Below are 27807 nucleotides of genomic sequence, written 5' to 3'. Positions count from 1 at the left end.
AGCATGGGAATGTCAAAGAGCTGTTCCACTTGAAATCTCTTCAAGACCATGGGATGAAGCAGGCCTCTCCCGGGGCCCTCCCGGAGCACACAGTGAGTGTGGAGAGAGGCATTGTCACCCTAGCTGGGCCGCAGCCTGGCTCTGGCACAGAGGAGTGCTTAGCTATTGTAGAAAGTATGGCAGCCTTGGGAAATGGCAACGGTTCCAGCTGAAAACACAGGCTTTAAGTCACTTTGCTGAAAATCAATCTGCTGAAAGCTAATTTACTAAAAGCCCATTCACCAAATGACCTAGTTGTTGAATTATTTAGGAGTTTTTATGAGGCTTTTGTGTCATTGTGCCTGCCTCTGCCCTGCCTCTGCATAAGTCACATTATATATGAGTGGTGCTGATGTGCTGGGGGAGAGGGGAATGTTCTCAAACATAGGCTACTGCAGTCTCTATTTTTGTAGACTTCTATCCTGCCTCAGCTCCTGAATCTGGCCAGTCTCTGCCTCTTATCTACTATTTTGACTCAAATGAGGATATTTTCCTTTAAAAGCAATTTAATCTCTTCTGTATTTTTATAGGTATGTGCTTTGGCATTCTGTAAAGTTAGGATTGCTGTTGGCTGCAAGCCACAAAAAACCGGACTAACAAGTTAGAAGTTTTCTTTTTTTCCTTGTAACTAGAAGTCTGAATGAAGCAGTGCAGAGCTAAAGCTTTCTCATACTTCTTGATGTGCTGTCATTGACCTTGGCTTCAGTCCTCATGTGGAAAGGTGGCTGCTGCACCTCCACACATCACATCTATATTCCAGGCAGGAATCAAGGGATGGGACAAAGGGCAAGCAAGAGCCCGACTACTCCTCATGTCAGAGAAACCAGAGCTTTTCAAAGCCCCAGCCAGCATACTTCTTACTGTCTGTCACTGGCCAACACTTGTCACCCCAGTCTGTGCTTCTGCCCACATACCTATTCCCACTGCTGTATCTGGAGGTGAAATGATGTTGGGTGAACTACCCAAGGCCTGGTTTAAGGTTTTATTTAAAAGCAATGTTTTACTCCCTGAGTGAGAGAATAGGACTTTTTAAGCAGCTGAAATCTATAGAACACATTGGGTCATAAGAATCTATGAAATGGGGTTATTACTGTCACTGTAATCTCATTTCTACCCATCAGTTGATGAGGTCTGAGGAAACTCAGTATACAGAGGTGAATAAGACATGATAAGCATGAATTCTAGAGCCAGATAAAATGTGTTCTGGATTACAGGAGAGATCAAACAAGGTGTACTAGGGTTTGGATGAAAGAAAGGAAGCCCCTCCTGATGTAGAGGGTTAACATGAGCAGAGTGTCGTGTACCTCTAATGCTTATTTTTAAAATTCACATCACTGCAGATTTATTTCTATTTAGTGGTCACCTTTGCTACCTCTACATGCCTGGATTCTAATTCCTAAGTCTCTAGCTGAGCTTCCTGAATGCCAAAGGAAGAAAAAAGCCCCTTGAGTATTTCCTGACAGCCCCAGGTGGGCTCTTAGGAGCAGTAAGTGACTCAGAAAAACCATAAGAAAGATTCACCACAATCTGATTTTTGTTATTTTACTGAAAATCAGTTGGCTTACAGTTAGCAAGCAGTATTGTTAAATCATCATGAACATCACAAAGACTAGTGCAGGCAAAAAATTGGATAGTTCTTTAGGGAGAAAATAGTCTATTTCCAGTTACAATGCAATAGCTATTGGGAACAAAGAGAGAAGATGGTTTTAAAACCAAATAGAACTTTCTTATAATTAGCTGTGGAGCCCTAATTTCTTGATCTGTACATTGGGAATAATTATAGCCACATGTAGAAAGCATTATTGTTATTCACCAACATCCGGTTCTCCTCTGCTCTGAGCACAGGGGTCACTGTAATTCCCTGCTCACTTGAAGTTGGGCATGTCCATCTAACTTGTTCTGGCCAATGAAATGCCAAGTCTTCCAAGTAGAAGGATTTAATAGTGTTGTAGTCTTATCACACTATTTTCCCTGACCCAGGAATTGTGGAATTAGTGTTGATAGGGAGGGTCCATATGATCAAAACAGCCTAGAATCCCAGCCAACATGTGGAGTGTTCCTCAGACTCAGAGCCAAATCTCTGAGTAAGAAATAAACTGCTAAGAAAAGGATAAACCTGTAAGATTCGAGGGGGGGATGTTTATTACTACAGTATGGCTTGTTACTACAGTATATCCTAGCCTATTCTGACTATCGACATCACAGAGATTAACATTATAGAAGATCTCCCATGGGAAATTATCTAGAAAAATAGTATACCTGCTGCAATAAAGATCTGACAATATTAGTATTATGTATTATTGAAGTACAGAAAAACACTTAGTAAGGATATTAACAAAAGGTGCTGGGAAAAAAAAATGGATAGTCAAAAGCAAAGGAATGAAGTTGGGCTCTTATCAAACACTCTATACAAAAATTAACTCAAAATCAAAGACCGAAACGTAACAGCTAAAACTATAAAACTCTTAGAAGAAAACTTAGGGGAAAAGCTTCACGACATTAGATTAGGTAATGATTTTTTGGATATGACACTGAAGGCCCAAGCAACAAAAGAAGAAATAGACAAATTGGAGTTCATGAAAATTTTAAATTGGTATATAAAAGGACTATCAACAGAGTAAACAGGCAACCATGGAATGAGAGAAAATATTTGCAAGTCACCTGTCTGATAAGGGATTGATATCCAGAATATACAGGAAACTCCTAAACTCAACAGCAGCAACAACAAAAATCTGATTAAAAAATAGACAAAAGACAAACAGGCATTTATCCGAAGAAGATATACAAATGGCCAATAAGCACATGAAAAGACACTCAATGTCACTAACCATTAGGGAGAGCAAATTCAAAACCACAAGATAGCACTTCACACCCACCACCCACTGAAAAAGTTGTATCAAAAAAAACTCCAAAAATAACAAATATTGGTAAGGATTGGAGAAATTGGAACACTTCTGGATTGGAGCACTGCTGGTTGGAATATAAAGTAGTGTAGCCACTATGGAAAACAGTATGATAGTTTCTCAAAAAGTTAAAAATCAAATTACCATATGGCTCAGCAAATACACTTCTGGAAATGTACCCAAAAGAATTGAAAGCAAGGTGATAATAGATGGGATGTTGTCCCCTCTAAATCTCATGTTGAAATGTAATCCCCAGTTTTGGAGGTGGGGTCTGGTGGGAAGAGTTTGGGTCATAGGGGCGAATCCCTCATGACTTAGGGCTGTCTTCAAGATAGTGAGTTCTCCTGAGATCTGGTTGGTTGAAAGTGTGTGACATTGTCCCCATCATTCTCTCTTGCTCCTGTTCTTGCCATGTGAGATACCTGCTCCTGCTTCACCTTCCGCCATGACTGTAAGCAGCTGAAGGCCTCACAGAAGCTAAGAACATGCTAGCGCCATACTTCAGGTATAGCCCACAAAACCATGAGCTAATTAAACCTCTTTACATTTTTTTTTTCTTGTTTCCAGTGGGGTTGGATTTTTTAAAATTTTTTTAGGTTCAGGGGTACATGTGCAGATTTGTTATACAGGTAAATTGTGTGTCACAAGGGTTTGGTTTACAGATTATTTCATCACCCCAGTAATAAGCATAATACCCAATAGGTAGTTTTTAAAATTCTCTCCCTCCTCCCCACTCAAGTAGGCCCCAGTGTCTGTTATTCCCTTCTTAGCGTCCATGTGTATTCAATGTTTAGCTCCCACTTATAAATGAGAACATGCGGTATTTGGTTTTGTGTTCCTGTGCTAGTTCACTTATGATAATGGATTCCAGCTCCATCCATGTTGCTGCAAATGACGTGATCACATTTTTTTATGGCTGCATAGTATTCTGTGGTGTATGTGTACCACATTTTCTTTATCCAGTCTACAACTGATGGGCATTTATGTTGATTCCATGTTTTTGCTATTGTGAATAGTGCTGCAATGAACATATGCATACATGTGTCTTTATGATAGAATGATTTATATTCCTTTGAGTATATACCCAATTACAGGATTGCTAGGTCATATGTTACTTCTGCTTTAAGTTCTTTGAGAAATCGTCACACTACTTTCCACAATGGCTGAACTAACTTACATTTTCACCAGCAGTGTATAAGCATCCCTTTTCTTTGCAACCATGCCAATGTCTGTCATTTTTTGCCTTTTTCATAATTGCCAGTCTGACTGGTGTGAGATAGTATCTCATTGTGGTTTTGATTTGCATTTCTATAACGGTTAATGATGTTGAGCATTATTTTTCATATGCTGGTTGGCCTTGTGTATGTCTTCTTTTGAAAAGTTTCTGTTCATGTCCTATGTCCACTTTTTAATGGGGTTGTTTTTCTCTTATAAATTTAAGTTCCTAATAGATTCTGGGTATTCGCCCTTTGTCAGATGCATGGTTTGCAAATATTTTCTCTGATTCCGTAGGTTGTCTCTTTACTCCGTTGATAGTTTCCTTTCAACAGAGTAAAAGGAAACTAAGGTGCAGAAACTTCTTAGTTTGATTAGGTCCCATTTGTCAATTTTTGTTTTTGTTGCAATTGCTTTGGCATCTTTGTCATAAAATCTTTGCCAAGGCCTATGTCCAGAATGATATATCCTAGGTTATCTTGCATGGTTTTTATAGTTGTAGGTTTTACACTTAAGTCTTTGATTTTTGTATATGTTGTAAGGAAGGAGTCCAACTTCAGTCTGCTGCATATGTCTAGCCAGTTTTCCCAGCACGATTCATTGAATAGAGAATCTTTTCCCTGTTGCATAGTATTGTCAACTTTGTTGAGGATCAAATGGTTGTAGGTGTGTGGCTTTGTTTCTGGACTCTATATTCTGCTCCATTGGTCTGTGTGTCTGTTTTTTGTACCAGTACCATGCTGTCTGGTTACTGTAGGCTTGTAGTATAGTTTGAAGTCAGGTAATGTGATGCCTCTAGCTATGTTCTTTTTGCTTAGGATTCCCTTGAATACAAGCTCTTTTTTGGTTCCATATGAATTTTAAGATTATTTTTCTAACTCTGTAAAGAATGTCACTGGTAGTTTGATAGGAATAGCATTGAATCTGTATATTGCTGTGAGCCATATGGCTATTCTTACAATATTGCTTCTTCCTGTCCATGAGCATGAAATACTTTTCCATTTGTTTGTGTCATCCCTGATTTCTTTGAGCAGTATTTTATAATTCTTATTGCAGATATCTTTCACCCTCCCTGGTTAGCTGTATTCCAAGGTATTTTATTCTTTTTGTGGCTATTGTGAATGAGATTGCATTCTTGATCTGGCTATCAGCTTGAATGTTGTTGGTATATAGACATGTTACTAATTTTTGTATGTTGACTTTGTATCCTAAAACTTAGCTGAACTTATTAAATCTAGGAGCTTTTGGGCAGAAACTATGGGGTATTTTAAGTAAGAATCATGTCACCTGCAAGCAGAGATAGTTTGACTTCCTCTCTTCCTATTTGGATGACTTTTATTTCTTCCTCATGTCTGATTGCTCTGGCTAGGACTTCCGGTACTATGTTGAATAGGAGTTGTGAGAGTGGAAATCCTTGTCTTGTTCTAGTTCTCAAGGGGAATGCTTCCAACTTTTCCCCAGGGTATGATTTTGGCTGTGAATTTTTCATAAATGGCTCTTATTTTGAGGTATGTTCCTTCAATGCCTAGTTTGAATGTTTTTAGCATACAGGGATGTTGAATTTTATTTAAGCTTTTCCTGCATCTATTGATATGATCATGTGGTTTTTGTTTTTAGATCTGTTTATGTGATTAATTACATTTATTGATTTACATGTATCAGACCAACCTTGCATTCCAGGGATAAAGCTTATTTGTATGTGGTGGGTTAGCTTTTTGATATGCTGCTGGATTCAGTTTGCTAGTATTTTGTTGAGGATTTTTGCATCTATGTTCATTAGGGGTATGGGCCTGAAGTTTTCTTTTTTTGTTGCATCTCTGCCAGGTTTGGGTATCAAGATGATGCTGGCCTCATGAAATGTGTTAGGAAGGAGTCCCTTCTCAATTTTTTGGAATAGTTTTAGTAGAAATGGTACCAGGTCTTGTTTATATAACTGGTAAAATTTGTCTGTAAATCCTTCTGGTCCTGGGCTTTTTCTGGTTAGTAGGCTTTTTATTACTGATTCAATTTTGGAACTCATTGGTCTGTACAATAATTCAATTTCTTCCTGCTTCAATCTTGGGAGATTATATGTTTCTGGGAATTTATCCATTTTTTTCTAGGTTTTCTAGTTTGTATGCATAGCGGTATTTGTAGTAGTCTCAGAGTTTTTTTGTATTTTTGTGGGGTTGGTTGCAAATGTCCCCTTTGTCATTTCTGATTATGTTTATTTAGATCTTTACTTTCTTTGTTAGTCTAGCTAGTGGTCTGTAAATCTTATTTATTCTTTCAAAAAACAAACTCCTGGATTTGTTGATCATTTGTATGGTTTTTCATGTCTCAGTTTTCTGTAGTTCAGCTCTGATTTTGGTTACTTATTGTCTTCTCACAGTTTCAGGGTTGTTTTGCTCTTGTTTTTCTAGTTCCTTTAGGTGAAATGTTGGTTGTTAATTTGAGATCTTTCCAACTTTTTGATGTGGACATTTAACATTATAAACATCCTTCTTAACATTGCCTTAGCTATGTCCTAGAGATTCTGGTATGTTTTATCTTTGTTCTTACTAGTTTCAAAGAATTTCTTGATGTCTACCTTAATTTCATTGTTTAACCAAAAGTCGTTTGGGAGCAGATTGTTTACTTTCCATGAAATTGTATGGTTCTGTGTGATTTTCTTAGTATTGATTTCTATTTTTGTTGTGCTGTGGTCTGAGAGTGTTCGGTGTGATTTTGGGTTTTTTTGAATTTTCTGAGATTGTTTTATGGCTGTTGTGTGGTCAGTTTTAGAGTGTGTTCTATATGCAGATGACAAGAATGTATATTCTCTTGGTTTTGGGTGAAGAGTTCTGTAGATGTCTGTTAGGCCCATTTGGTCAAATGTTGAGTTCAGGTCCTGAATATCTTTGTTTGATGCCTCAGTGATCTGTCAAATACTCTCAGTGATGGGTTGAAGTCTCTCACTATTATTGTATGGTTATTTAGGTTTCTTCATACATCTCTAAGAATTTGCTTTATGAATATAGGGGCTCCTGTGTTGGGTGCATATATACTTAGCATAGTTAGGTGGTCTTGTTGGATTGAACCCTTCACCACTATGTAATGTCTTTGTCTTTTTTGATCATTGTTGGTTTAATCTGTTTGGTCTGAAATTAGAATAGCAACTCCTGCTTTTTTTTTTCTGTTTTCTGTTTGCTTGGTGCATTTTTCTCCATCCCTTTACCTTGAGCCTATGGGTTGTGTTGCATGTGATGTGAGTCTCTTGTATATAGCATAGAATTGGGTCCTGCTTCTTTATCCAACTCGCTACTCCATGCCTTTTAATTGGGGCATTTATTAATAGCTTGTTTACAGTCAAGGTTAATATTGATATGTACAGGTTTTATTCTGTCATCATGTTGTTAGCTGGTTATTATATCAACTTGCTTGTGTGGTTGCTTTATAGTGTCAATGGTCTATGTACTTAAGTGTGTTTTCTTGGTAGCCAGTAACAATCTTTGCTTTCCATATTTAGAACTCCCTTAAGGACCTCTTGTAAGACAAATCTGGTGGTAACAAATTCTCTTAGTATTTGCTTGTCTGAGAATAATCTTATTTCTCCTTTTCTTATGAAGCTTAGTTTGGCCAGATATGAAATTTTTTGTTGGAATTTCTTTTCTTTAACAATGCTGCATATAGGCCCCTAATCTCATCTGGCTTGTAGGATTTCTACTGAAAGGTCTGCTGTTAGCTCAATGGGATTTCCTCTGTAGGTGACTTGTCCCTTCTCTCTAGCTTCCTTTAATATTTTTTTCTTTCACTTCAACCTTGAATAATCTGATGACCATGTATCTTGGGGATGGTCATCTTGTATAGCATCTCACAGGGGTTCTCTGCATTTCCTGAATGTTGGCCTCTCTAGCAAGGTTAGGGACATTTTCATGGATGCTATCCTCAGATATGTTTTCCAAGTTGCTTGCTTTCTCACCCTCTTTTTCAGGGATACCAATGAATCATAGATTTGGTCTCTTTATGTAATCCCATATATCTAGGAGGATTTGTTTATTCTTTATTGGTTTTCCCTTACTTTTGTCTGACTGAGTTATTTTGGAGAACTGATCTTTGAGCTCTGAGATTCTTTCTTCAGCTTGGTCAAGTCTGCTGTTAATACTTGCAACTGTATGATAAAGTTCTTGAACTGAGTTTTTCAGCTCTAGTAATTCAAGTTGTTCTTTCTTAAAATGGCTATTTTGTCTTTTATCTCCTGTATTGTTTTATTGTATTCCTTAGATTCCTTGGATTGGTTTTTTACTTTCTCCTGAATGTGAATCTTCCTTCCTATCCATCTTCTTCAATTTCTGACATTTCAGCCATTTTAACCCGGTTAAGAACCATTGCTGGGGAACTACTGCTGTTAGGAGGCAAGAAGACACCATGGCTTTTTGAGTTGCCAAAGTTCTTGCACTGGATCTTTCTTATCTGCATGGGCTGATGCTTCTATCTTTGAAGTTGCTGTCCTTTGTATGGGTTTTTTTAATGTTCTTTGATGCCTTTGGGGGTTTGATTGTGGTATAAGGTGGGTTCAGTCAATTGGTTTTGAGTCTAGTCCACTGCTGAGTCTTGGAACCCCCTCTAATTAGTGTCACGTTTCTTTTTTGGGGGGTTCTGGTCCATGGGGCTCCCTCAAGTAGAGGCTGCAATTGGCAGACAGGCTGTATGCCTGCTGGGTCAGCCCTCATCTTCTGTCCAAGTGCTTCCCAGGGAAACACAGTGTTGCACCCACCTGCAGAGTTCAAACAGAAGTGGGACTGTGGGCTGCAAGCTGTAGTGAGTGTGGCCTGTCTGGCTGCAATAGGTGGGGATAGCTGGAGTTGCCTGTCCTGTCATTTAGGTATTTCTGGGATAACAGGAGGCTGTTCCCCTCAGGAAATTCAGTCAGAAGTAGGACTCCTGAGCTGGGAGCACTAGCAGGTGTGGTTCACCTGGCTATGAGAGGTAGAGGTAGGTGGAGTCACTGAACCCACTGTTTGGCTGCCTCCCAGAACAACAGGAGGCTGTATCTGCTGGCTACATTCAGACAGAAGCAATACCACTTGGTTGGAAGCTCTAGCAGCCCTTGCCCACCTGGCTACCAATGGCAGGGGTGGCCCATCCTGCCATCCAGCTGCTTCCCAGGACAACAGGAGGCTGCACCTGCCAGCTGAGTTCACACACAAGTGGGACCACTGGGCTAGAAGTCCTAACAGCCATTGCCTGCCTGGCCACCAGGGGTAGGTGAGGCCACCCACTCTGCCATCCGGGTGCTTCCTGGAATGACAAGAGGCTGTGCCTGCAACTGAGTTCAAGTGGAAGTGAGACCACTGGGCTGGAATCTCTAGCAGGCATTGCCCTCCTGGGCTACCAGTGGCAGGAGTGGGTAGGGTCACCCACTGGCTGAGTTCACACAGAAGTAGTCTGCTGGGCTAGAAGCTGGTGCTGAGCCTTGTCTGGTGAGAGTGGGCAGAGCAATCCTACTGCTCCCAGGCACTGTGACTGCAGCCTCTATTGGGGCCATGACACCAGTGCTGGTCTGCTGCAGACCTCAAGACTTGTAGCGGTCCCCTTAGACTCAAGAGTTTCTCCTGCAAGACATCCAGGTGGCTCTCTGTCTCAGTTTAGAAGCGTGGTTGGAGAGGTTGTGTTAGGGTGCCAGGGGGATTCTCCTATTCCCAGTTTTGCATAGATCCCTGTGAAGAATGTGAATCCCTCAGGAGGCTCTCACTCACTCACCCTTTCCCATGATGGAGAGGTTCTTCCAGTTCTGCAATGAGCCCAGACAGGCTGGTGCCCAGCTTCCCTCCTCTCTGCTCTCTGTGTTCCCTGGCTGCTTTGATGGATCCTGATGTGTTTCTCAGATGATCAGCCTGCAGAGTCAGCATTCACTAGCCCTTTCGTTTCCTCTCCATGACAGCAGTGCACATGAGCTGCTTCTAGTCTGCCATCTTGACCCGACTCCCCTAAACTTCTTTTCTTTATAAATTACCCAGTCTCGGGAATTTCTTCATTGTAATGCGAGAACAGACTATCACACAGTGTCTGGAGGAGATATTTGTATACCTATGTTTATAGCCACATTAATTACAATGGCAAAAAGGTGAAAGCAATTCAAATGCCCATGAATGGATAAACAAAATGTGGTGTTTTTATTTTATTCAGCTTTTAAAAGGAGAGAAATTCTGACACATGCTACAACATAGATGAACCTTGAAGACAGTATACTAAGTGAAATACACCAATCACAAAAGAACAAATACTGTATTAGTCAAATTCATACAGAAAGTAGAATGGTGATTTCCAGGGGCTAGGGGGAGGGAGAAATGGGGGGTTATGGGTACAAAGTTTCAGTCTTACAATATGAAAAAAGTTCCAGAGATAGATGGCAATGATGGTTGCCTGACAATGTGAATGTACTTAATGTCACAGAACTGTACATGGCCAAGTACAGTGGCTCACACCTGTAATCCCAGCACTTAGGGAAGCAGAGTCAGGAGGATAGCTTGAGCCCAGGAATTCAAGACCTGCCCAGGCAATATAGCGAGACCCCATTCTCCATGAAAAGAAAAGGAAAAAACAAAACAAAACTGTACTTGTAAAAATAGTTAAATTGGTAAATTTTGTGTTATGTATATTATACCAAAATTAAAAGTAAATTTTTAAAAGTTAAAGGTGAAATTTAAGAGAAGCTCAGGAAATAAAAGAGAACTTTTACTTGAAGATTCTAACTGCTTGGCTTGGTCCACCAATGCAGAGGTGCCTCCTGACATGAAATTCTCCATGGGCTTTAGCTCTAACTTGAAGAGAAATGTCATCACAAAGGGGCCTAGTGTTACCTGGTTCTTTATTGATCTGAGGTGAAGCAACTCAGACAAGGTACTGGAAGAAAGTGGCTTCATTTCTGTAAGGTCAAGGAAAGCTTCTTTGTGTCAGCTGGGATTTGATTCAGCTGTGTATAACACCAACACCCCCAAATAACTTTGGCTTTAGAAAGATAGGGGTTTATTTGGCTTTTGCATAGAAAAATCCAGAGACAGACCAACTAGAAATGGCTTGGCAACTGCACAATCGATGTGACCCCAGCTATCACACCACAGTTCAGATGGGATGAAGGAGGAAGAAGAAATGCATGGAGAGCCTGCCACTGAGTGAACTCCCTTTAATGAGATTTCCTAAAAGCCCTCCCCAGTGATCTCTGCTTACATAACCTTGGCTACCCCGAATAGCAAGAGACTGGAAATACGTGCCTTTAGTTCAGCACATTCTCCCCCAGCTACAGCTGGGATTCTACTTCCAAGAAGGAGGGAGAAACGGATGTTTATTTTGCAGCTAGCAGTGTCTGGGGTGATCGATACCTCCTTCTTGGTCTGTTTCTTCACACAACTAATTTCCAAGTTGTATGCCCGGCTGTGGGGAGCTCAGTTAAATGTCTGTACTCCGGAGTTTGTTTTCTGCACTGAGAATGGGGAGATTCTCACTAGAAGATGTGTCAAATGTGGAAAAAAAATTATTTAAAGGTCTAGGGTAGCATGAATGAGAGATGCCCATTACATTCTCTAACCATCAAATGATGTGGTTCAAGTAAAAAGGGAGGCTCAAAACATGATAGTGTTGTGTAAAACATTTGAGATGTTTCAGGGGTGCTAGATCAACCCCTAACTCATGAATGAACCTCAAAAAATCACTGAGGAATTTTCTGCCTGGAGGCAACCCTACCCACATTAAATAAACCATCAGGCAGCCTCTTAGGAAGGAAAGAGCAAAGGAGTAGAAAGGAGGCCTGGGCTTGGGTCTTAGGTCTGTTCCAAATGAACGGGTGATCTGGAGGTTCCTGTAGCTGTTTCCTCTCTACAAAATGGGATTCTTGGGAGAATTCATGAGGAACTGTATGTATTACTTTGTAATCTATAAGAGCACTGAAGGAATATTAGTTTGTTGCTTAGATAGTAAGCGATTATTAACTTAAATACCTATGATATAGAAGACAATACACTAGACACTTTATATAATAATGTTCCTCTACTTCTGTCCCCAGTCATCACATGCCCAACCCACACAATCCTGTAAGATGGGTGTTATCTTCATTTTATGCATCAGGAACATGAGATTCAGAGCCATTGAATAACTCCCTCCAGGTCATGCAGCTAGTAAGTGGCTACGCCTAAGTTTCAATGGCATTCTCTCCATTTCCAAAGCCCATTTTCTTTGTGCTAGTACAATGATGCAGAAACCACACAATGCTTCAGAAAAATGTACTTTTCTCAAATTGCCCTTTATAAACTAGGGAGAACAAAGAATGTAAAGAAACTACTGCTGCATTAAAGAAAAGCTGAACTTAAGAGTTTATGTGGCTCTCCTGAGGCTGGGATGTGGGAAGAAGTGGCAGAGTCCTGTCACATCTGCTCAGAAAGCACCTCATCCACTGTGCTTTCCAGGATTTAATCAGTCAGGGAAGGACAGGAGAGATGCTGTCCTTTTGTTTCTGAGATAATTGTCACTTGAGAGGTTGAACAGCAAATGAAAACATCTTGTTCTGAGAGAAAAGTGTCTGTGGAGCCTTCCCTTTCACATACCATAATCATCCCACCAACTTTCAAAGCTCTGCTGAATTGACTTCCAAACTGAGCTGAACTACCATGCCTGGGAGATATTCAATGTGGTAGATGAATAGTATCTCCCTCTGCCAAAAAAAAAAAAAAAAGCCCATGTCCTAATCCTAAAACCTGTGAATGTTCCTTTATATGACAAATTGTCTCCTTTGCAGATGTGATTAAGGACCTTGTAATGGGGGAAATTATCCTGGATTATAGAGTGGGGGTCAATATTATCACATGGGCCTTAAAAGAAATAACAACTTAAGCCAGACATGGTGGCTCATGCCTGTAATCCCAGCACTTGGGAGGCCAAGACGGGCAGATCACTTGAGGTCAGCAGTTCAAGACCAGCCTGGCCAATATGGTGAAACAACATCTCTACTAAAAATACAAAAATTAGCCGGGCATGGTGGCTGGTGCCTGTAATTCCAGCTACCCAGGAGGCTGAGACAGAATTGCTTGAGCCTGGGATGTGGAGGTTGCAGTGAGCCAAGATCACACCACTGCACTCCAGTGTGATCTGCACTGGGCAACAGAGTGAGACTCTGTCTCAAAATAAATAAATAAAAAAAATATTAGACACATTAAAAAAAAGCAAGAACTTTTTCAGGTGTAGTCAGAGTGAGATGTGACTACAGAAGAAAGGCACAGAGAGATGCTGGAATGTTGCTGGCTTTGAAAATGGAGAAAGGGGGCCCACAGCCAAGGAATGTAGGCCGTCTCTAGAAGCTGAAAAAGGCCAGGAAGCAGCCTCTCCCCTAAAGCCTCCAGAGGGAAGGCAGCCCTGCCAGCATCATGAGTTTAGCTCAGTGAGACCCATGGTGGACTTCTGACCCACAGAACTGTAAGACAGTAAATCTGTATTGCTTTAGTCGACTGAGTTTGTTGTAATCCGTTACAGAAAGCAATAGAAAACTAATGCATTCAGGATAATTATTGGTTGAAAAGTTTCTTAGTCTGTGTAGCAGAACATTTCTAAAAGTTCTGATCCTTTTTTCTCACTGTCCATTTCCAATTAAGCCCCATACCCTGTTGATTCTGCCTGTAGAAGTGATACCTGTGACCTAAGCTACTACCTTTGAGGACTGGCTTTGTGCCAGGCTCTTGCTATATGCTTTCCATACATTTTCTTCAATCTTTACACCAACGTTTGCCAAGCAGGTAATACCTCCCTTTTATCAAATGAGGAAATTGAGACTCTGGGAGGCTAAGTGACCTGCCCAGGTAGAAATGGTGGAGCCAGCATCCAAACTCCCTTGTCCTCTCTGGCAGACGCCTCTGGGAGGAACGTCATCAAGATTCTGGAATCTGGCTTTCCCTTTCCATCCTCACAGCCATGGTCCTGGCATAGGTTCTTATATCCTGCTGAAGTGGCATCGACGTCGTTTGTCTGGGGTAATACCTGAGGTTCATTGCCTCATATCAAGGAAATTAAGAATGCAGACACACAAGGAGTGAGTTTAAGAGCAGAAGTTTAATAGGCAAAAGAGAAAAGCTCCCTTGTGCAGAGGAAAGAGGTTTGGAATGGATCTTCCGGTTCCCAGTGCGATGAGGTTGGTTTTATAGATGAACTTGAGGCAGTGTCTGATTTACATAGGGCACAGAGGATTGGTTGGACCAGATGTTCCATTTACATAGTGCACAAAGAAGCTGACCGCTCCACCCTAATCTCTTATTATGCAGATGGGTTCTCTACCTGGCTGGCGCCATGTTACCTGCTTGTTTACTGCACACATGATGACAAAGAAAAGGTGGGAGCCTCCATGTTGAACATACCTGGCTTCCAGGTAGTCCTTTTCTATTGGCATAGCTGCCGGCATTTGCCTATGTAAGCTTCCAGCTTGCTTATCTATGTTTGCAGCTTGATTCTTCAGGCTGCTTTCTGTTAGAAAATTATTTTGGGGGCTGCTTTTTATTAAAAGCAACTTCCACTGAGAACTCTCTTACGCTCACTATCTGCCTAAATAATTTCTTTTTGGCTCCTGTATCACTGCCAGGTTATGTCTTGTGATTCCTAGGATGTCTCTCTCCCACCTCAATTGTCCCTGACAATTTGTTATGCACAGAAGGCTGAACAACTTGTCGAATTCATAGACCTGTTCTTGCCACTTCTCTGCTTAAACCCTCCCAGCGTTCACCACTTTATGTTGCATAAATCCAACCTTCTTAGCATGGCATTCAAAGCCCTTCACAATCCAGCTCTGAGTTCAATCCACCTCTTCAAACTCTCCATGCTACAGACCCATCAACGTTTTAGTCTTGCACCAGAATATGCCATGGACTTTTCCTCACCATTTATATGAACCTCCTCATATGACTAGGAAACTGTGGATCAGAGATGAGAAGGTAGCCGCCTTAGGTCACATAGTTTGTATGAAACAGAGTCAACACTAGATCCAAGTTCCCCATTAGACCACCTGGAGCCTTAAAGATAGAATCTCTCTGATCCCTCCGCTTCCCTCATCTACTGCCATTATTGAGTGAACATAGCCACCCTCTTGTCTGAAGGGCTACTAATCTGTTCTCCATATGGAATGGAAATCTAAGTTTACCTCTCCATTGCTTAAAATTCTTCAATAGCTATCCATTGCCCTTAAAATAAAGACCCAAACCCTTAAGGATATGGCCCCTGTGTGACTTTCCAGCTCCATCTCAGGACCCTCTGCCTCTCACTATGATGCCATCATTCAGACTTCTCTATGTGCCTTGCACCCTCTCACCACGGGGCCTTTGCACATGCCATCTTCTGTCTGGGAGCTCTTCCTTCTCTCCATCTCTTCTTCTGTCATCTCCCTTAAGCCATCCCTTTCCCAGGATGCCTCTCTGATGCCAGACTGGGTACAGGCCCCCTGGAAGGTGTTCTTTCTCTGCTTCCAGTATTTTGTTTCTGTTTAGTCCATCAGCCTGTAATGATCTATGTGTGTGGTTGTTTTATGTCTTCTCTCCATCAAGCTCTGTGTTCCATGAGTTTGAGCAAGGACTTTAACTGTTCACTTTTGTATCCCCAGTGCCAATTACAGCACCTGGAATGGATGGAACTCAATAATTATCTGTTAAATGAAAAAGTACCAAATGGCCCCAGCTGTTAAGTAGATCTTGTAATTTTCATGTATGTGTCTTATAAAGGAAAGAGCAAGCGAGGTACCAAATGTTTCAACCTACAGAACCGGATATCCCATCCTGTGGGTTGTTCGTTGTTTTTGTTGTTGTTGTTGTTGTTATTGCTGGTATTAATTTTGTTTTGCTTTGTTTGGGGGAAAAAGATTCAAATGTTGTAAAATACATAAATAAAACCTTTCTGAAACAGATTTAAACTGTAAGAAAACTCTAAGCTGTCAAATGAATAAATTTAAATTAATCTTATTTAAGAACACAAGTAGGAACTCATGACAACTTCTTGGGAAATGGGTTTAAAAAAAAAAACACTAATATCTTTAGCACCAGGGCTGCACAATTAGGCACAGAACATTATTTTATTTAATTTTTACATGCAGGATAGGCATGTAATATACTATGTATAGAATACCAGACATAGCTGATTCCAAAATTATCATTGCTTTCCACTTCTTCTCACACATTTCTTAAGATGCCATCTGATCCAAAAGTGTTTCAAATACTGCTCCAGGCTTTTAGCATTTGGATGTCTTTTGACATCAAAGGAGAGTTAATGAGCTCTGTTTGACTAAGATGGATTTTCAACTTTAGCTTTTTATTATGAATTTGAAAAATGTACATTTTTTCAAGAGTTTACCTGTCATCTTCCTGTCCACAATCCAGCAGAAAGTATAATAAATACCTTACTTTCAAATTTATCCTAAAATAATTCTCTTCTCCTTGTCAACATCACCAGAGGTGTATTCATACTTTTTCCTAAACCTCATCCGTGACATACATTCCTTATCTGGTGCCTTTCTTGGATGACCCATAATTTGAAGATAAAATATCTTGGGGAGCTACTGGAGTGAAAGATCCATGGAGGTAGGCTGACATGTTTGTCTTATCTCTGCCATATCCCCACTGCCCAGAACATAGGAGACACTCGATGAATATTTTTAAATGGACACATAAGTTTATTAAACTTTTACATGAAAAATAATACCTTTTTCTTTTAGAAGTTTTAGGAGAAACAGAAAGACAAGAAGTAAAAAAGATGATACTACTTAAAGATAATCGTTAACATTTTGGTATATTCTTCCTGACATTTTTTGCTATGCGTGTATATATATTTTCTTTTTACAATATGCTATACATACAGTTTTCTAACCTGTATATTTCTTACTTACAATGTATTCAATGTATATATTATATGCCATCAAATATTTTTAACTACATCATTAATTATGGCTGTGTAATATTGCACAGTAAGAATGAATGACAGTTTCTGTAACCAATCCCGCTAGAAAACATTGCCAATGCAGTAAATGTTCCATTTCAGCATTTGGGAAAAACAGGGCATTATGGTTACTAGTTGAGTGAGCATCTAGGGCCAGAATTCAGTGAAAAAGACTTATTAAGTCCAGAATCACACAGAACATTTTTTAGCCTTTCTTGGATGGACTAGGAACATTCTAAAAATGACTTTCTGTGTAGTAGTAAATGTTACCCTTTAGAAGAGTTACATCTGTGCTAGGCTGTCAAACAAAACAGTAGGCCTGGTGTTTCTGGTGTCAAGAGGGGAATTCCAACCTAGCCTCTTAATACCAACACATGGCTCTTGCTGATAGAAAAAAGAAATGGTTGCCATATTGATTTGCATATGAGGCTGAAAATTGTACATGGGAATTGAGACGAAATATTCCAATTCGTCTGTTTGCTTATTTTATCTGAGAAAACCTGCCCCTCATTTCAAGTCCCTGCCTTAGGTAGGGTGGCAGATTTAGATTGTGTGATGAAGGGCAGAGGTTTACTTTCCAGAAAAACTGACCCCGTTTGACAAGTGTGTAGAATATCATTTCTAAGACTGGTTTTGAAATTAGTTTGTGCTTAAGCAGCTGGGTGTGGTGGCTCCTGCCTGTAATCCTAGCACTTTGAGAGGCCGAGGTGGACAGACCACTTGAGGCCAGGAGTTCAAGACTAGCCTGGCCAACCTGGTGAAACCCCATCTCTACTAAAAATACAAAAAAATATATTAGCCAGGTGTGGTGGCGAGTGCCTGTAATCCCAGCTACTCAGGAGGCTGAGGCATGAGAATTGCTTGAAGCCAGGAGGCGGAGATTGCAGTGAGCCGAGATTGTGCCACTATACTCCAGCCTGGGTGAAGAGTAAGACACTCTGAAATAAAATAAAAATTTGTGCTTAAGATTCATGATGAAACCTGGTACATGTGGTGGTCAGGCTAAGTGCTGAATAGTGCCAGGGATGGCCATTTGTATGATGGTCTATGGGAACACCATACTTGGTGGAGCTTGTGTATCTGACAAAAGAAAGAGAATTCCTACCGGTGGCATGGAGCTGCCCCTGACCCATCCACACAATTATATTTCATATATCTTACAACATATTATAAAGTTCCCATCTGGAAATTGCCACAGAGCATAAATCAAAATAGGTTTCTCCAGAACCAACTACTACTATTGAACATGTTCTGCAAGTGGTGACTTTAATAGAAAATCCACAACATCTCATCTCTAGATGGAAATTTCAACAATAAGGTATTTTAGATGATTTATGTGACATTGTCTGCAAGCCTGTTTCACAGCCTAAGTGAATGTGTTCTGTAAACTATAAGGATTACACAAGGTTATGATATATGGGACAGGTTCAATATCTAGTAATTTGCTATAATATTTTCAGTTTGTTTGCTCTAAAATTTTATCTTTATTTTTATATTTTTCCAATGTAGAGTCTTGCTGTGTCACCAAGGCTGGAGTGCAGTGGCACGATCTCGGCTCACTGCAACCTCTGCCTCCCAAGTGGCTGGGATTACAGGTGCGTGCCACCATGCCCGATAATTTTTGTATTTTTAGTATAGAAGCTGTTTCACTATGTTGGCCAGGCTGGTCTTGAACTCCTGGCCTCAAGTGATCCACCTGCCTCAGCCTCCCAAAGTGCTGGGATTATAGGCGTGAGCCACCACAATTGGCCTAAAAATTTATTTAAGATAAAATACTTCTAATAAAATCTCTGACCCAGAACTAAACTTCTCAGAATATAACCAATTACATAAAGAAAACATTGATCTAAGTCAATTTGAGGTCATTGTTGATTACCATGAGGTGAAAGTACCTTATTTCGTGCTGCCCAAGGGATAAAACATGCCTTACAAGTTTGAAACTTGGAGGCAGGGGTTGGAGCAGGGAGGAAATGTTTCTTTTCCATCTCTTCCAAGAAGGGTTAATCTGTCCCCTTAGCACTCAGCACAGTGCCATGCATGGGACATGTTCTTAGATGCTCCCAGATAAGGAAGAGAGGATTAGTATATGGCGAGGATCTGGGTCCTCCATGATCCTCTATGAGCCCACAACGATCCTTCGGCTGATGGCTCCTGGCAAGGTGTAGATGAAAAGGACGAGGAAGATGATGAGGATGATCAGAATGAAAGCAATGATGATGTACTTTTTGTAATTCTTCCAGATGAGGTAGTACAGGCACTTAAAGGGGCTCATGAACCACGAAAAGGAGGTGTCTGGGCGGCTGAGGGGGAAGGAAGAGAAAATCAAAAAGGGGACATCCTGTCAACACTCAGAATGCTTAAGACCCCAGGAAGTGTTTCTGACTCCCACTTTCTGAGGACCCATAGGGAGAGCCCTGAAAATGGGAGAAGAGCATGTTGCCTGAAGCAGGAGCAGCCTGACATTTATATGATGAGGATTCCTGTATCATGGTTAAAGGTTGGTGTGGAGCAGAGAGCAAGAGTCCAGTTAGAACCCAGCCCAAGGCCCCACCACCCTCCATCTGTCCAACCTGCCAGCTCAAATCCCACCTTTTCTATGAAGTCTTTCCTGACAGCCTCAGGCCCCAATGATTCCCTTCACTTCAAGTTCCTAACTCATTCATCGCTTGACTCACCCCCTTTTGAAACTACGGAGTCTTCTACACTCTGACAACTATTTTATGAATGTGTTATTTTCCCCAAATAGATCAAAAGCTCCTGGAAGGCATAATTTATGTCTTATATGTCTTATATCTAGCTTTTTCTTCGAAAAGCTACACAGGTTGGAAAGCACCAATTGACTGCCTCCTTGCTTCCCAGTTCTCCCACAGGGCTGCTCTATAGAAATGCCATTATCAGACACCAGCAAGGACTGCAAAGGCCCCTTCCCATTTCTGATGTTCCCACTAGCAACTCCACTCACTTGGGCTTGGCCAGGGGCTCTGGCTCCTTTCGGGCTTTTCCAACAGGATTTTTCTCAGCTTCTTCTGCTGTAACTAGGTGGAACTCAGCTTCAACCTTGCCCTGCAAAAAGATGCAAAACCTTTTGTTTCCAGTCACAAAGACCCATTGAGCCAATGGCAACCTTCTAGAAGTGTTACCAAGTTGGAGAATTCCAGAAAGTATTTTGATTATCCCGCTGCTTTATTTTGATAAATATTGTTGCTTTTTTTTGGTCCTGGGAGAAGCCATTTTTATGATGAACAGTAAAAGCCTAGGAATGATGTTATTTCAAGATTTGTGGAAGGAAAGGGTCCCGTGTGTCCACACAGACACACAAGCTCCGTCACATGTACTACTCTTCTTGTAAACACTTGACATCTGAAAAAACATTACAGTAATTAGAAAGGGGATTGATTACTTGAGTGGCAGACCCTTTTGAATCCGATACAGTCTGTCTTCTCTGTCAGTTCTCAAGAGGAAACTGGTGACAGTGGCCCCACATTTGCTGAATAGCTTTTTTTTCTGTCATTCTTCATTCTTTTGGTTGTCCCCACTAGTTATTTTAGGGTTATCCTTTTATTATAGCACTCCCTCCCTCTTCCTGTTCCCTCAATAAGAAATGGCCTATTTTATTTGAAAATTGTGAGTAATGTGTTTCTTTAGAGCACTATGTCATAGTTTCTGTCAGGGATGTATGTCTTGATTTATCAAAGGGTGAGATAGGACCCCCGCAAAAGTTAAAAGCCATTTTCTCTTGTTCACGCCTTCATTCAGCACTTTTGGGGATCCTTTGTATGCCACACACTGTTCTAGGCACTAGAGCCTTAACAATGATTAAGAAAAACAGAATTTCTGATCTCCTGGAGCTCCTATTCTTGGTGACAGAGACGCTCATTTCTCCTGCCTCTTGGTTTTATGCATTGAAATTCAAGGTGATAGGAGGGAGGCAGAGCTGGTAGGAGTGAAGCATTTTATTACACACGATTGCTGATAAAGCTTCTTCCTCTGAATCACACATGGACTGGGCATTACTTGACTGCGGAGGTATGATTGATTTCTTACCCCAGTACAAAAATCTGAGATTCTGCTGAGGCAGTGGTCTTGTGTTAACTTACCCATTCGCCCTAAAAAGATCAGGACTTCTTCACAAGTAGGTTTGGTTGCTGGCAGCCATTATAATATAATCATGGGAGATATAAGAAATATATAGAATACATGGGGTAAGGTTGAGGGATAGAGAGGGAGTGGCAGGGCTGTCTGAATTAGTAAAGAAGTGCAGTGGACTTTTATTACAGGTAAAATCATGAGTTAAAGTCTAGATGGTCTCATTCATCCTTTGAACTGGAACCCTGGCCCAACTCAGAGTAGCATTAAATGTCCTATGACCTAGAAATGTTTCGTGAAAACATGTATATATGTAGTCTTTCATTCCCATTGAGAAATCTTAGCCCCATAGGCAATGACTTGCACATATAGGCATTCAGAAAATATTTGAAAACTGTGGGAAAAAATATAAAGCTTCTATTGATTTTAATTCCTCCTTTACACATCCATCAATAGTGGAGTAATAATAATATATCTAACTGTAATTGCAATGCTTTACTGATCACTCACTTTGTCCCAGGTTTGTTTATTCTATTAGTCTATCAATCATAGCAATAAGCAAGGTAGGTCTCCCTTATGTAGATGAAGAAATGAAATCACAGAGATCAAGTAACTTTTCCAAGGTCACACAGGCAACAAGCCAACCAACTGGAATTTGAACCCAGGTCTGTATGATACCAAAGCTGCCTCCCAACTTATTCATCTAATTGCCAGAAAATTGGACTAGAAGGTTTTTAAGAGCCTGCCTAGCTCTAACATGAGATGATTCCACAATTGTCTTCATAATCACCATCCAATGGTATTCGTCTTCTTGAGTCTCAGTTTTCTCATCTGTCAAATGGCCAGATGTTTTCTAGGGCTATCTGGCTCTAACTTCTGGGATTGATGAAAGGCAGAGTTAAGGACTTGATGGCTGGGAGAGACTCAAGAAATAAGTCCAAAACTCATGGAAAAATGGTCTCCAATGTACAAAACAGACTTATTTCCAGAGATCATTCACAGGTAACTTAAGCTCTGCTGAGCAGTATGTTATACACTAAGAACTTCATCCAGTTCTTCTAATTTGAAGTAGAGTCAGCTTAAGAGGAGCTAACTGATTGCTAGGATCCAGAATGCTTGGAAGAGAGAATAGAAATCAACAGAGAATAAGTTAGGGCCACAGTAAGAGGATTGCAGCTGCCCCTTTTTTCTCTACTCTTAGTAAACTCAGCTCTGGCACTTTATAACTTGCATGGTGTTTCATGCATGCCCTTTTTGGCTATGGCACTTTATAACTTGCATGGTGTTTCATGCATGCCCTTTTTGGCTATCTGACAAAGTAGATGGCGTTTTTATTACCATTTTACAGCCAAGGAAACCAAGGCTTGGTGATATTTGCTAACTGATGTTACAAAACCAGGATTTGCACCAAGGTCCTTTGATGCCAAACTCCATTCCTCTGCTACGTTACATGTCTAAGTGACACATTGTTCTGGAAGAAAAAAAGTAGGCTACTTATTTAATAATGAATAAATGTGCTGTTTCTGAAATATTCAAGAGGAACCCTGTAATTGCTGTCATTGCTCTGGCATTAGTATATGCTTTTGATTTCTATCTATCTGTGGGTTGGCTTTGGATAGCTTAATATTATAGCATAGCATGGCATGGCATAGCATAGCACAACCCATATAGCAAATAGTCAAGTGAATAGGACTTGTGAATAGACAGATCTGCATTTGAAGCCAGGCTCTACAATTTACTAGCTGTGTGATCTTGGGTAAGTCACCTGCTCTCTTTAAGTCTCACTGTACTGAGGCTATTAACAGCATGTGCCCTATAAGGTTGCTTTGAAAAATAAATGAAATAACACATATGCAGTGCTTAGCCTAGGGCCTGTTAAAGGAAAGCCTTTAACTATGGTAGTTGTTAACTTCAACACTATTTCATCAACAGAAACATGCAGTTTAACAGAAAACATCTTCTGCCCATAGAGAAAGTACCAGAAAAGTCCCTCAGGCCCAGATTCCTATAGGAAAAGAAATGCAAAGAAAAGGGAGGCAGAGAATATTAAATTACTTCTGTCCTAGAGATAGGTGTCATTTGTTATCATCATGAAGAGCCTTGCGCCAGCTCCACCACCCTGCTAGAACGGTTGCAATGCATCTCTCGGGCATTGGGAAGGCTGCAGGGGAAAGGTGTTTACTGACGGCTTCGATAAATGCCGCTGCTCTGGGTATCGTTCCTCACAGAGGTTTCCTGTCCTGTTTCAACCATCAGCATTCAGCTCAGCACCAAGGAGAGGTCACAAGCTAATAATATCCTCTAAATGTAATTTAAAATCAGAGCTAATAAAAATAGACAGTTCAAGAGACTATCTACTAGCCTAATGATATCCGTGGATGGGAGACAATAAGAAAAGATCCTTGAGAAGACTGGATTTGTCATACCACATATATAATGTGCCAAACTGCCCCATGCCTACAGAAGGGATGCCTTCAGAGGCTGAGAAGTGATTGCATTTGGAATGGACATGCCTTCAGCAATGATTATTCCTTATTAAAACACACCCCTGACTGGAATTACATGATGCATTCTCATATGCTAATGGAGGAAAGTATGCTGACAAAATCTTTTAGGAAAAGGAATACACACACACACACACACACACACACACACACACACTGCATATATATGTATGCATGTATTTAAGTGTATATATAGTTACATCCACATACATGCATGTACATACATAAGATCATATATGACCACAAAAATACACATGTAGTTGTATACAAATATATACATGCATACAACTACATGTGTGTATTGTATGTCATATATAATCTTATATGCTGAATGTAGGAATTCCATTTCTGGGTAGCTAAGTTAAGGAAATAATTCAAAACTCAGAAAAAGTCTTGTGTACAAAGCACAATCATTTTTCTTTTGGATGTTCAAATTGTCCTATTTGCCCCACTGAGATATCTCAGACTCATTTTGGATTTTATCTGCCCTAGACCTGGAGTCAGCCGTTTCCCCAAAAATCCCTGATTTTTGTTTCTTTGGTTGGTTGGTTTTTAGTAGGAGCTGATGTATAGAAACCAGGATCTCGGTGCTAGGAGTCTTCTTTGCTACTGGGTGATTTTACTTCTAGATTCTTCAGTGGATAGAGCTTACAACATATTTGTTAAAAATCCATGAATCTATAGTGATAACAATAACAACAAAAAAAGCAAGGGAAAAATCATTAGAGATGACTCTTATACCAACTCTGAATTCTAAAATTTGGTTATTAAGTGATATAATTATGTATTTGTCCTATCTTTTTTGGGGGTGGGGGAGGAGGGTGACTGATTTATTTCCAATTGATGAGGGAAAGCTCTTTTTAACAGATAAATGCCAACCAATAAATGGAGAAAAAATGATAGTAGATAGGTAAATAGATCGATCAATAGCTTAGACAGACAGATGTAAGGAAGGGTTAGAAAAATTTTTATAAAACCAATGAAATAAGATTGCCAGTAGTTATTAGAGCCTTTGGGTAGAGCAGAACAGGAATTCCCCACACCACCACGTTACCCTTTGCTAACTGCGAAGGGGAAAATGTGCCTTTACAGTGAAGAGATCTTGTATTTACCAACATAGTCAAGTGAGCAAACACAGCATCACTAATAGTGAGCCATCTGATAGCATGTGCCTCCTGGCATGATCCGCTATGGAGTAAACAGTATCACATATTAAACAACTTGATAAATGCTGTTGTATCTAACTTACACTTCACGGGAAATACAGAGGATAGAGAATAAGATAAGCAATATGATGAGAAAACAACCAGATAAAGCAAGCCTAGTCTCATCAAATAGTCAACATGAGGGGAAAATGTCAGAAGATTGTTTTAACATAGACCAAAGAGATATAATAATGCAAAGCAGTACATAAACCATGATTGAGTCTTGTTTTGAAAAGGAAACAGCTATACAAGACATTTTGGGGGCAGTAGGGCATTCTTTTTCTAGATGGAGACATGAATATGGTGTGGATATCAGATTATATTAGGGAATCATTATTTACTTATATGTGGTGACAGCATTGTGGTTATGTAGGACACTGTCTATATTCCTGAGAGATGCATGCTGAGGTATTTAGGGGTAGAGTGACAGAATGTCTACAGCTTAAATTGTTCAGTCAAAAAATAGGCATATATACATACAAATACTCAAATATACTTCATATATCAATGGAGTATACCCAAATATATTGACAAAATAAATATGGCAAAATATTAGCAAGTGTTGAATCTTGGTGGTGGATCTATGTCTGATCATTGTTCCATTTCAACTTTTCTGTGTGCTCAGATTTTTTAAATGAATAAATGTTGAGGACAAACACAATAATTAAACTGGCATTTTTATTTTGAGTATATAAAGAGTTAATAATATTGCTAGTATAATGTAGGGGAATGCTCATTAGAAAACTGAGTGGAACAAAATGAAGAGGCACTATTTTAAGTATGGAATGATTACTATTATGTAAAGGGAACTAAAATTTATGCATAGAGAAAATATTAGGAATAACCAAACCATTAGCAAGAGTTTTCTTTAGATGGTATACATATGTGTGCTATTTTTTCTACCTTTTTGTGCTTTTCAAATTTCCTATACATTCACATTGTACACCCTATCTTAAAAATAATCTTTATATAAAAATATCTCCCTTGTCTGCTCCTGTCTGATCTTGCTAAATACTATTTAAATGATCTATCTACCACCATCCCCAGCTAAGTTGTGAACTTCAGGATGCTAAGAATTTATCTTATTCACTGTTGAATCTTTAGAACATAACATATAAGTATGTAGCCATAATAGATGCTGACAGCTGTTTTTCACATCAAACTGGAAGCATAGAAACCTCCCTTTGAGTTTTGGTTGTTGATGTACCGGGGATAGAATTTACCTTGGCTGCCTGTCGATTTGTGGGATTAACTTGTAAAATAAATGTTTTAATCTTTGTCTCTTAAAAGAGTGATTTCTTAAAGGTTGCTTTGAGTAGGATGACTTGGGATAAGGCATATAAATTGCATAGTGCAATGTGCTTCACGAAGAACATGGTCGTAGATATTCCCTTTCTTTCTCCCAAGGGTCCCCATTCCTCAGCAATCCCGTGGAGCTGTTTTTCATTTACTGTGAGGACAGCCACATTCCACATTCCACACTAGAAGCTGTGTGATCTAAATGTCTAAATGATACTGCTGGGGGGACACTGATAAGCAGCTTTAAAAATAAATCTGGCAGGTGGCAGTGGCCATAAACAAACCCTCTCTCGCCTGCCAGCAACTAAAACCAGACAGCCATGTTCGAATGCTGCCTTCAAAGAACGGGAGGAGAGTGCACACGGAGTTGGAATTAGAGAATGTCTAGGCTGGACATGCATGTTGGAGGCACCCAGTCTAACCTAGTGATTTTATACACATGGAAACAGAAGTGCCCCCAGGTATGGCAGGAGTTTTCCATTACACCATTTACTCTGGACCACCTAACTTGCTACCCTATTAGGAGAAAGTTATTTTCTTAATATGGTTATTGGTTACTTAAGGGGGAAAGAGTGTCAGAGGCATTTGAACCAGAGCAACTCCATCTTGAATAGGAGCTGGGTACAATGGAGCTGAGACCTACTGGGCTGCATTCCCGACAGTTAAGGCATTCTAAGTCACAGTATGAGATTGGAGGTCAGCACAAGATACAGGTCATAAAGACCTTCCCGATAAAACAGGTTGCAGTAAAGAAGCCGGCCAAAACCCACCAAAACCAATGACCAGAGAACAAGAGTGACCTCTGGTCATCCTCACTGCTACACTCCCACTGGCGAGTGCCATGATAGTTTACAAATGCCACGGTAGTGTCAGGAAGTTACCCTATATGGTCTAAAAAGAGAAGGCATGAATCCACCCCTGTTTAGCATATTATCAAGAAATAACCATAAAAATGAGCAACTAGCAGCCCTCGGGGCTGCTTGGTCTATGGAGTAGCCATTCTTTTATTCCTAAATAAACTTGCTTTCTCTTTACAGACTTGCCCTGAATTCCTTCTTGCCCACGATCCAAGAGCCCTCTCTTGGGGTCTGGACTGGGACCCCTTTCCTATAACAAGAGGACAAGGGTAGCTGGAATACATCCCTTCTGCAGGCCAAAGCAGGGCTTTCAGGACCAGGTTCCACGCTGCTCAGCCAAGGCTCTGACCATGGGCCACTGGTATGCATGAAGATGAAGTCAATTCTTATTTTCCCTTTAGGAGGTGTAAGGGCAACAAATAAAAATTAAAAATGAGAGGCTTAGTTCTCCCTGTTGAAAATGGGAAGAGATTTCCTTCCCCCTTTTCTTTTCTCTTAGAGCATTTACTTTAGAAAAGTTGTAAGTACTTTCTCTTCTCTCTGTAACGTATATAAATTGTTTTGAAAGCTGACAGGCCTTTTGTCTTTAACACCCAGGAATGTTTTTTTCAAGGATCTGAGAACTGTCTCCTTCAAATGTAAACATCGAGAGAATAGCACCCTATACCCCAGTTTCTGTGGGAGGGTAGGAGGCTAACTTTGGTGAGCACTTTGCTCCAAGTTGCACAACTACCTCCTGTCATAAAGATTTGAGAAGACTGATTAAACGACACTGCTGGAGGGGAGG

The 27807-nt window shown here is 40.3% G+C and overlaps 1 protein-coding gene and 1 long non-coding RNA gene across 2 annotated transcripts in view; one reads left to right on the top strand and one right to left on the bottom strand.

Annotated features, from left to right (window-relative positions):
• The window catches only part of LOC129392971 (uncharacterized), a 125533-nt gene that overhangs the window by 32820 nt on the left and 64906 nt on the right, over positions 1 to 27807 (top strand). The gene's annotated exons all lie outside the window — the stretch shown is intronic.
• The window catches only part of FER1L6 (fer-1 like family member 6), a 207098-nt gene continuing 196087 nt past the window's right edge, over positions 16797 to 27807 (bottom strand). Inside the window, exons 41-42 of the mRNA XM_008973935.4 lie at positions 20032 to 20132; positions 16797 to 19369 (exon numbers count right to left, since the gene is read on the bottom strand). Coding sequence (XP_008972183.3) covers positions 19186 to 19369; positions 20032 to 20132 — 285 coding nt within the window. The 3' untranslated portion in view covers positions 16797 to 19185. The remainder of the gene's footprint in view (positions 19370 to 20031; positions 20133 to 27807) is intronic.

The sequence above is a fragment of the Pan paniscus genome, chromosome 7 (assembly GCF_029289425.2).
Source record: "Pan paniscus chromosome 7, NHGRI_mPanPan1-v2.0_pri, whole genome shotgun sequence".
In the NCBI taxonomy this organism is placed as follows: domain Eukaryota; kingdom Metazoa; phylum Chordata; class Mammalia; order Primates; family Hominidae; genus Pan; species Pan paniscus.
This window is presented reverse-complemented; position numbering and strand designations above follow the sequence as displayed.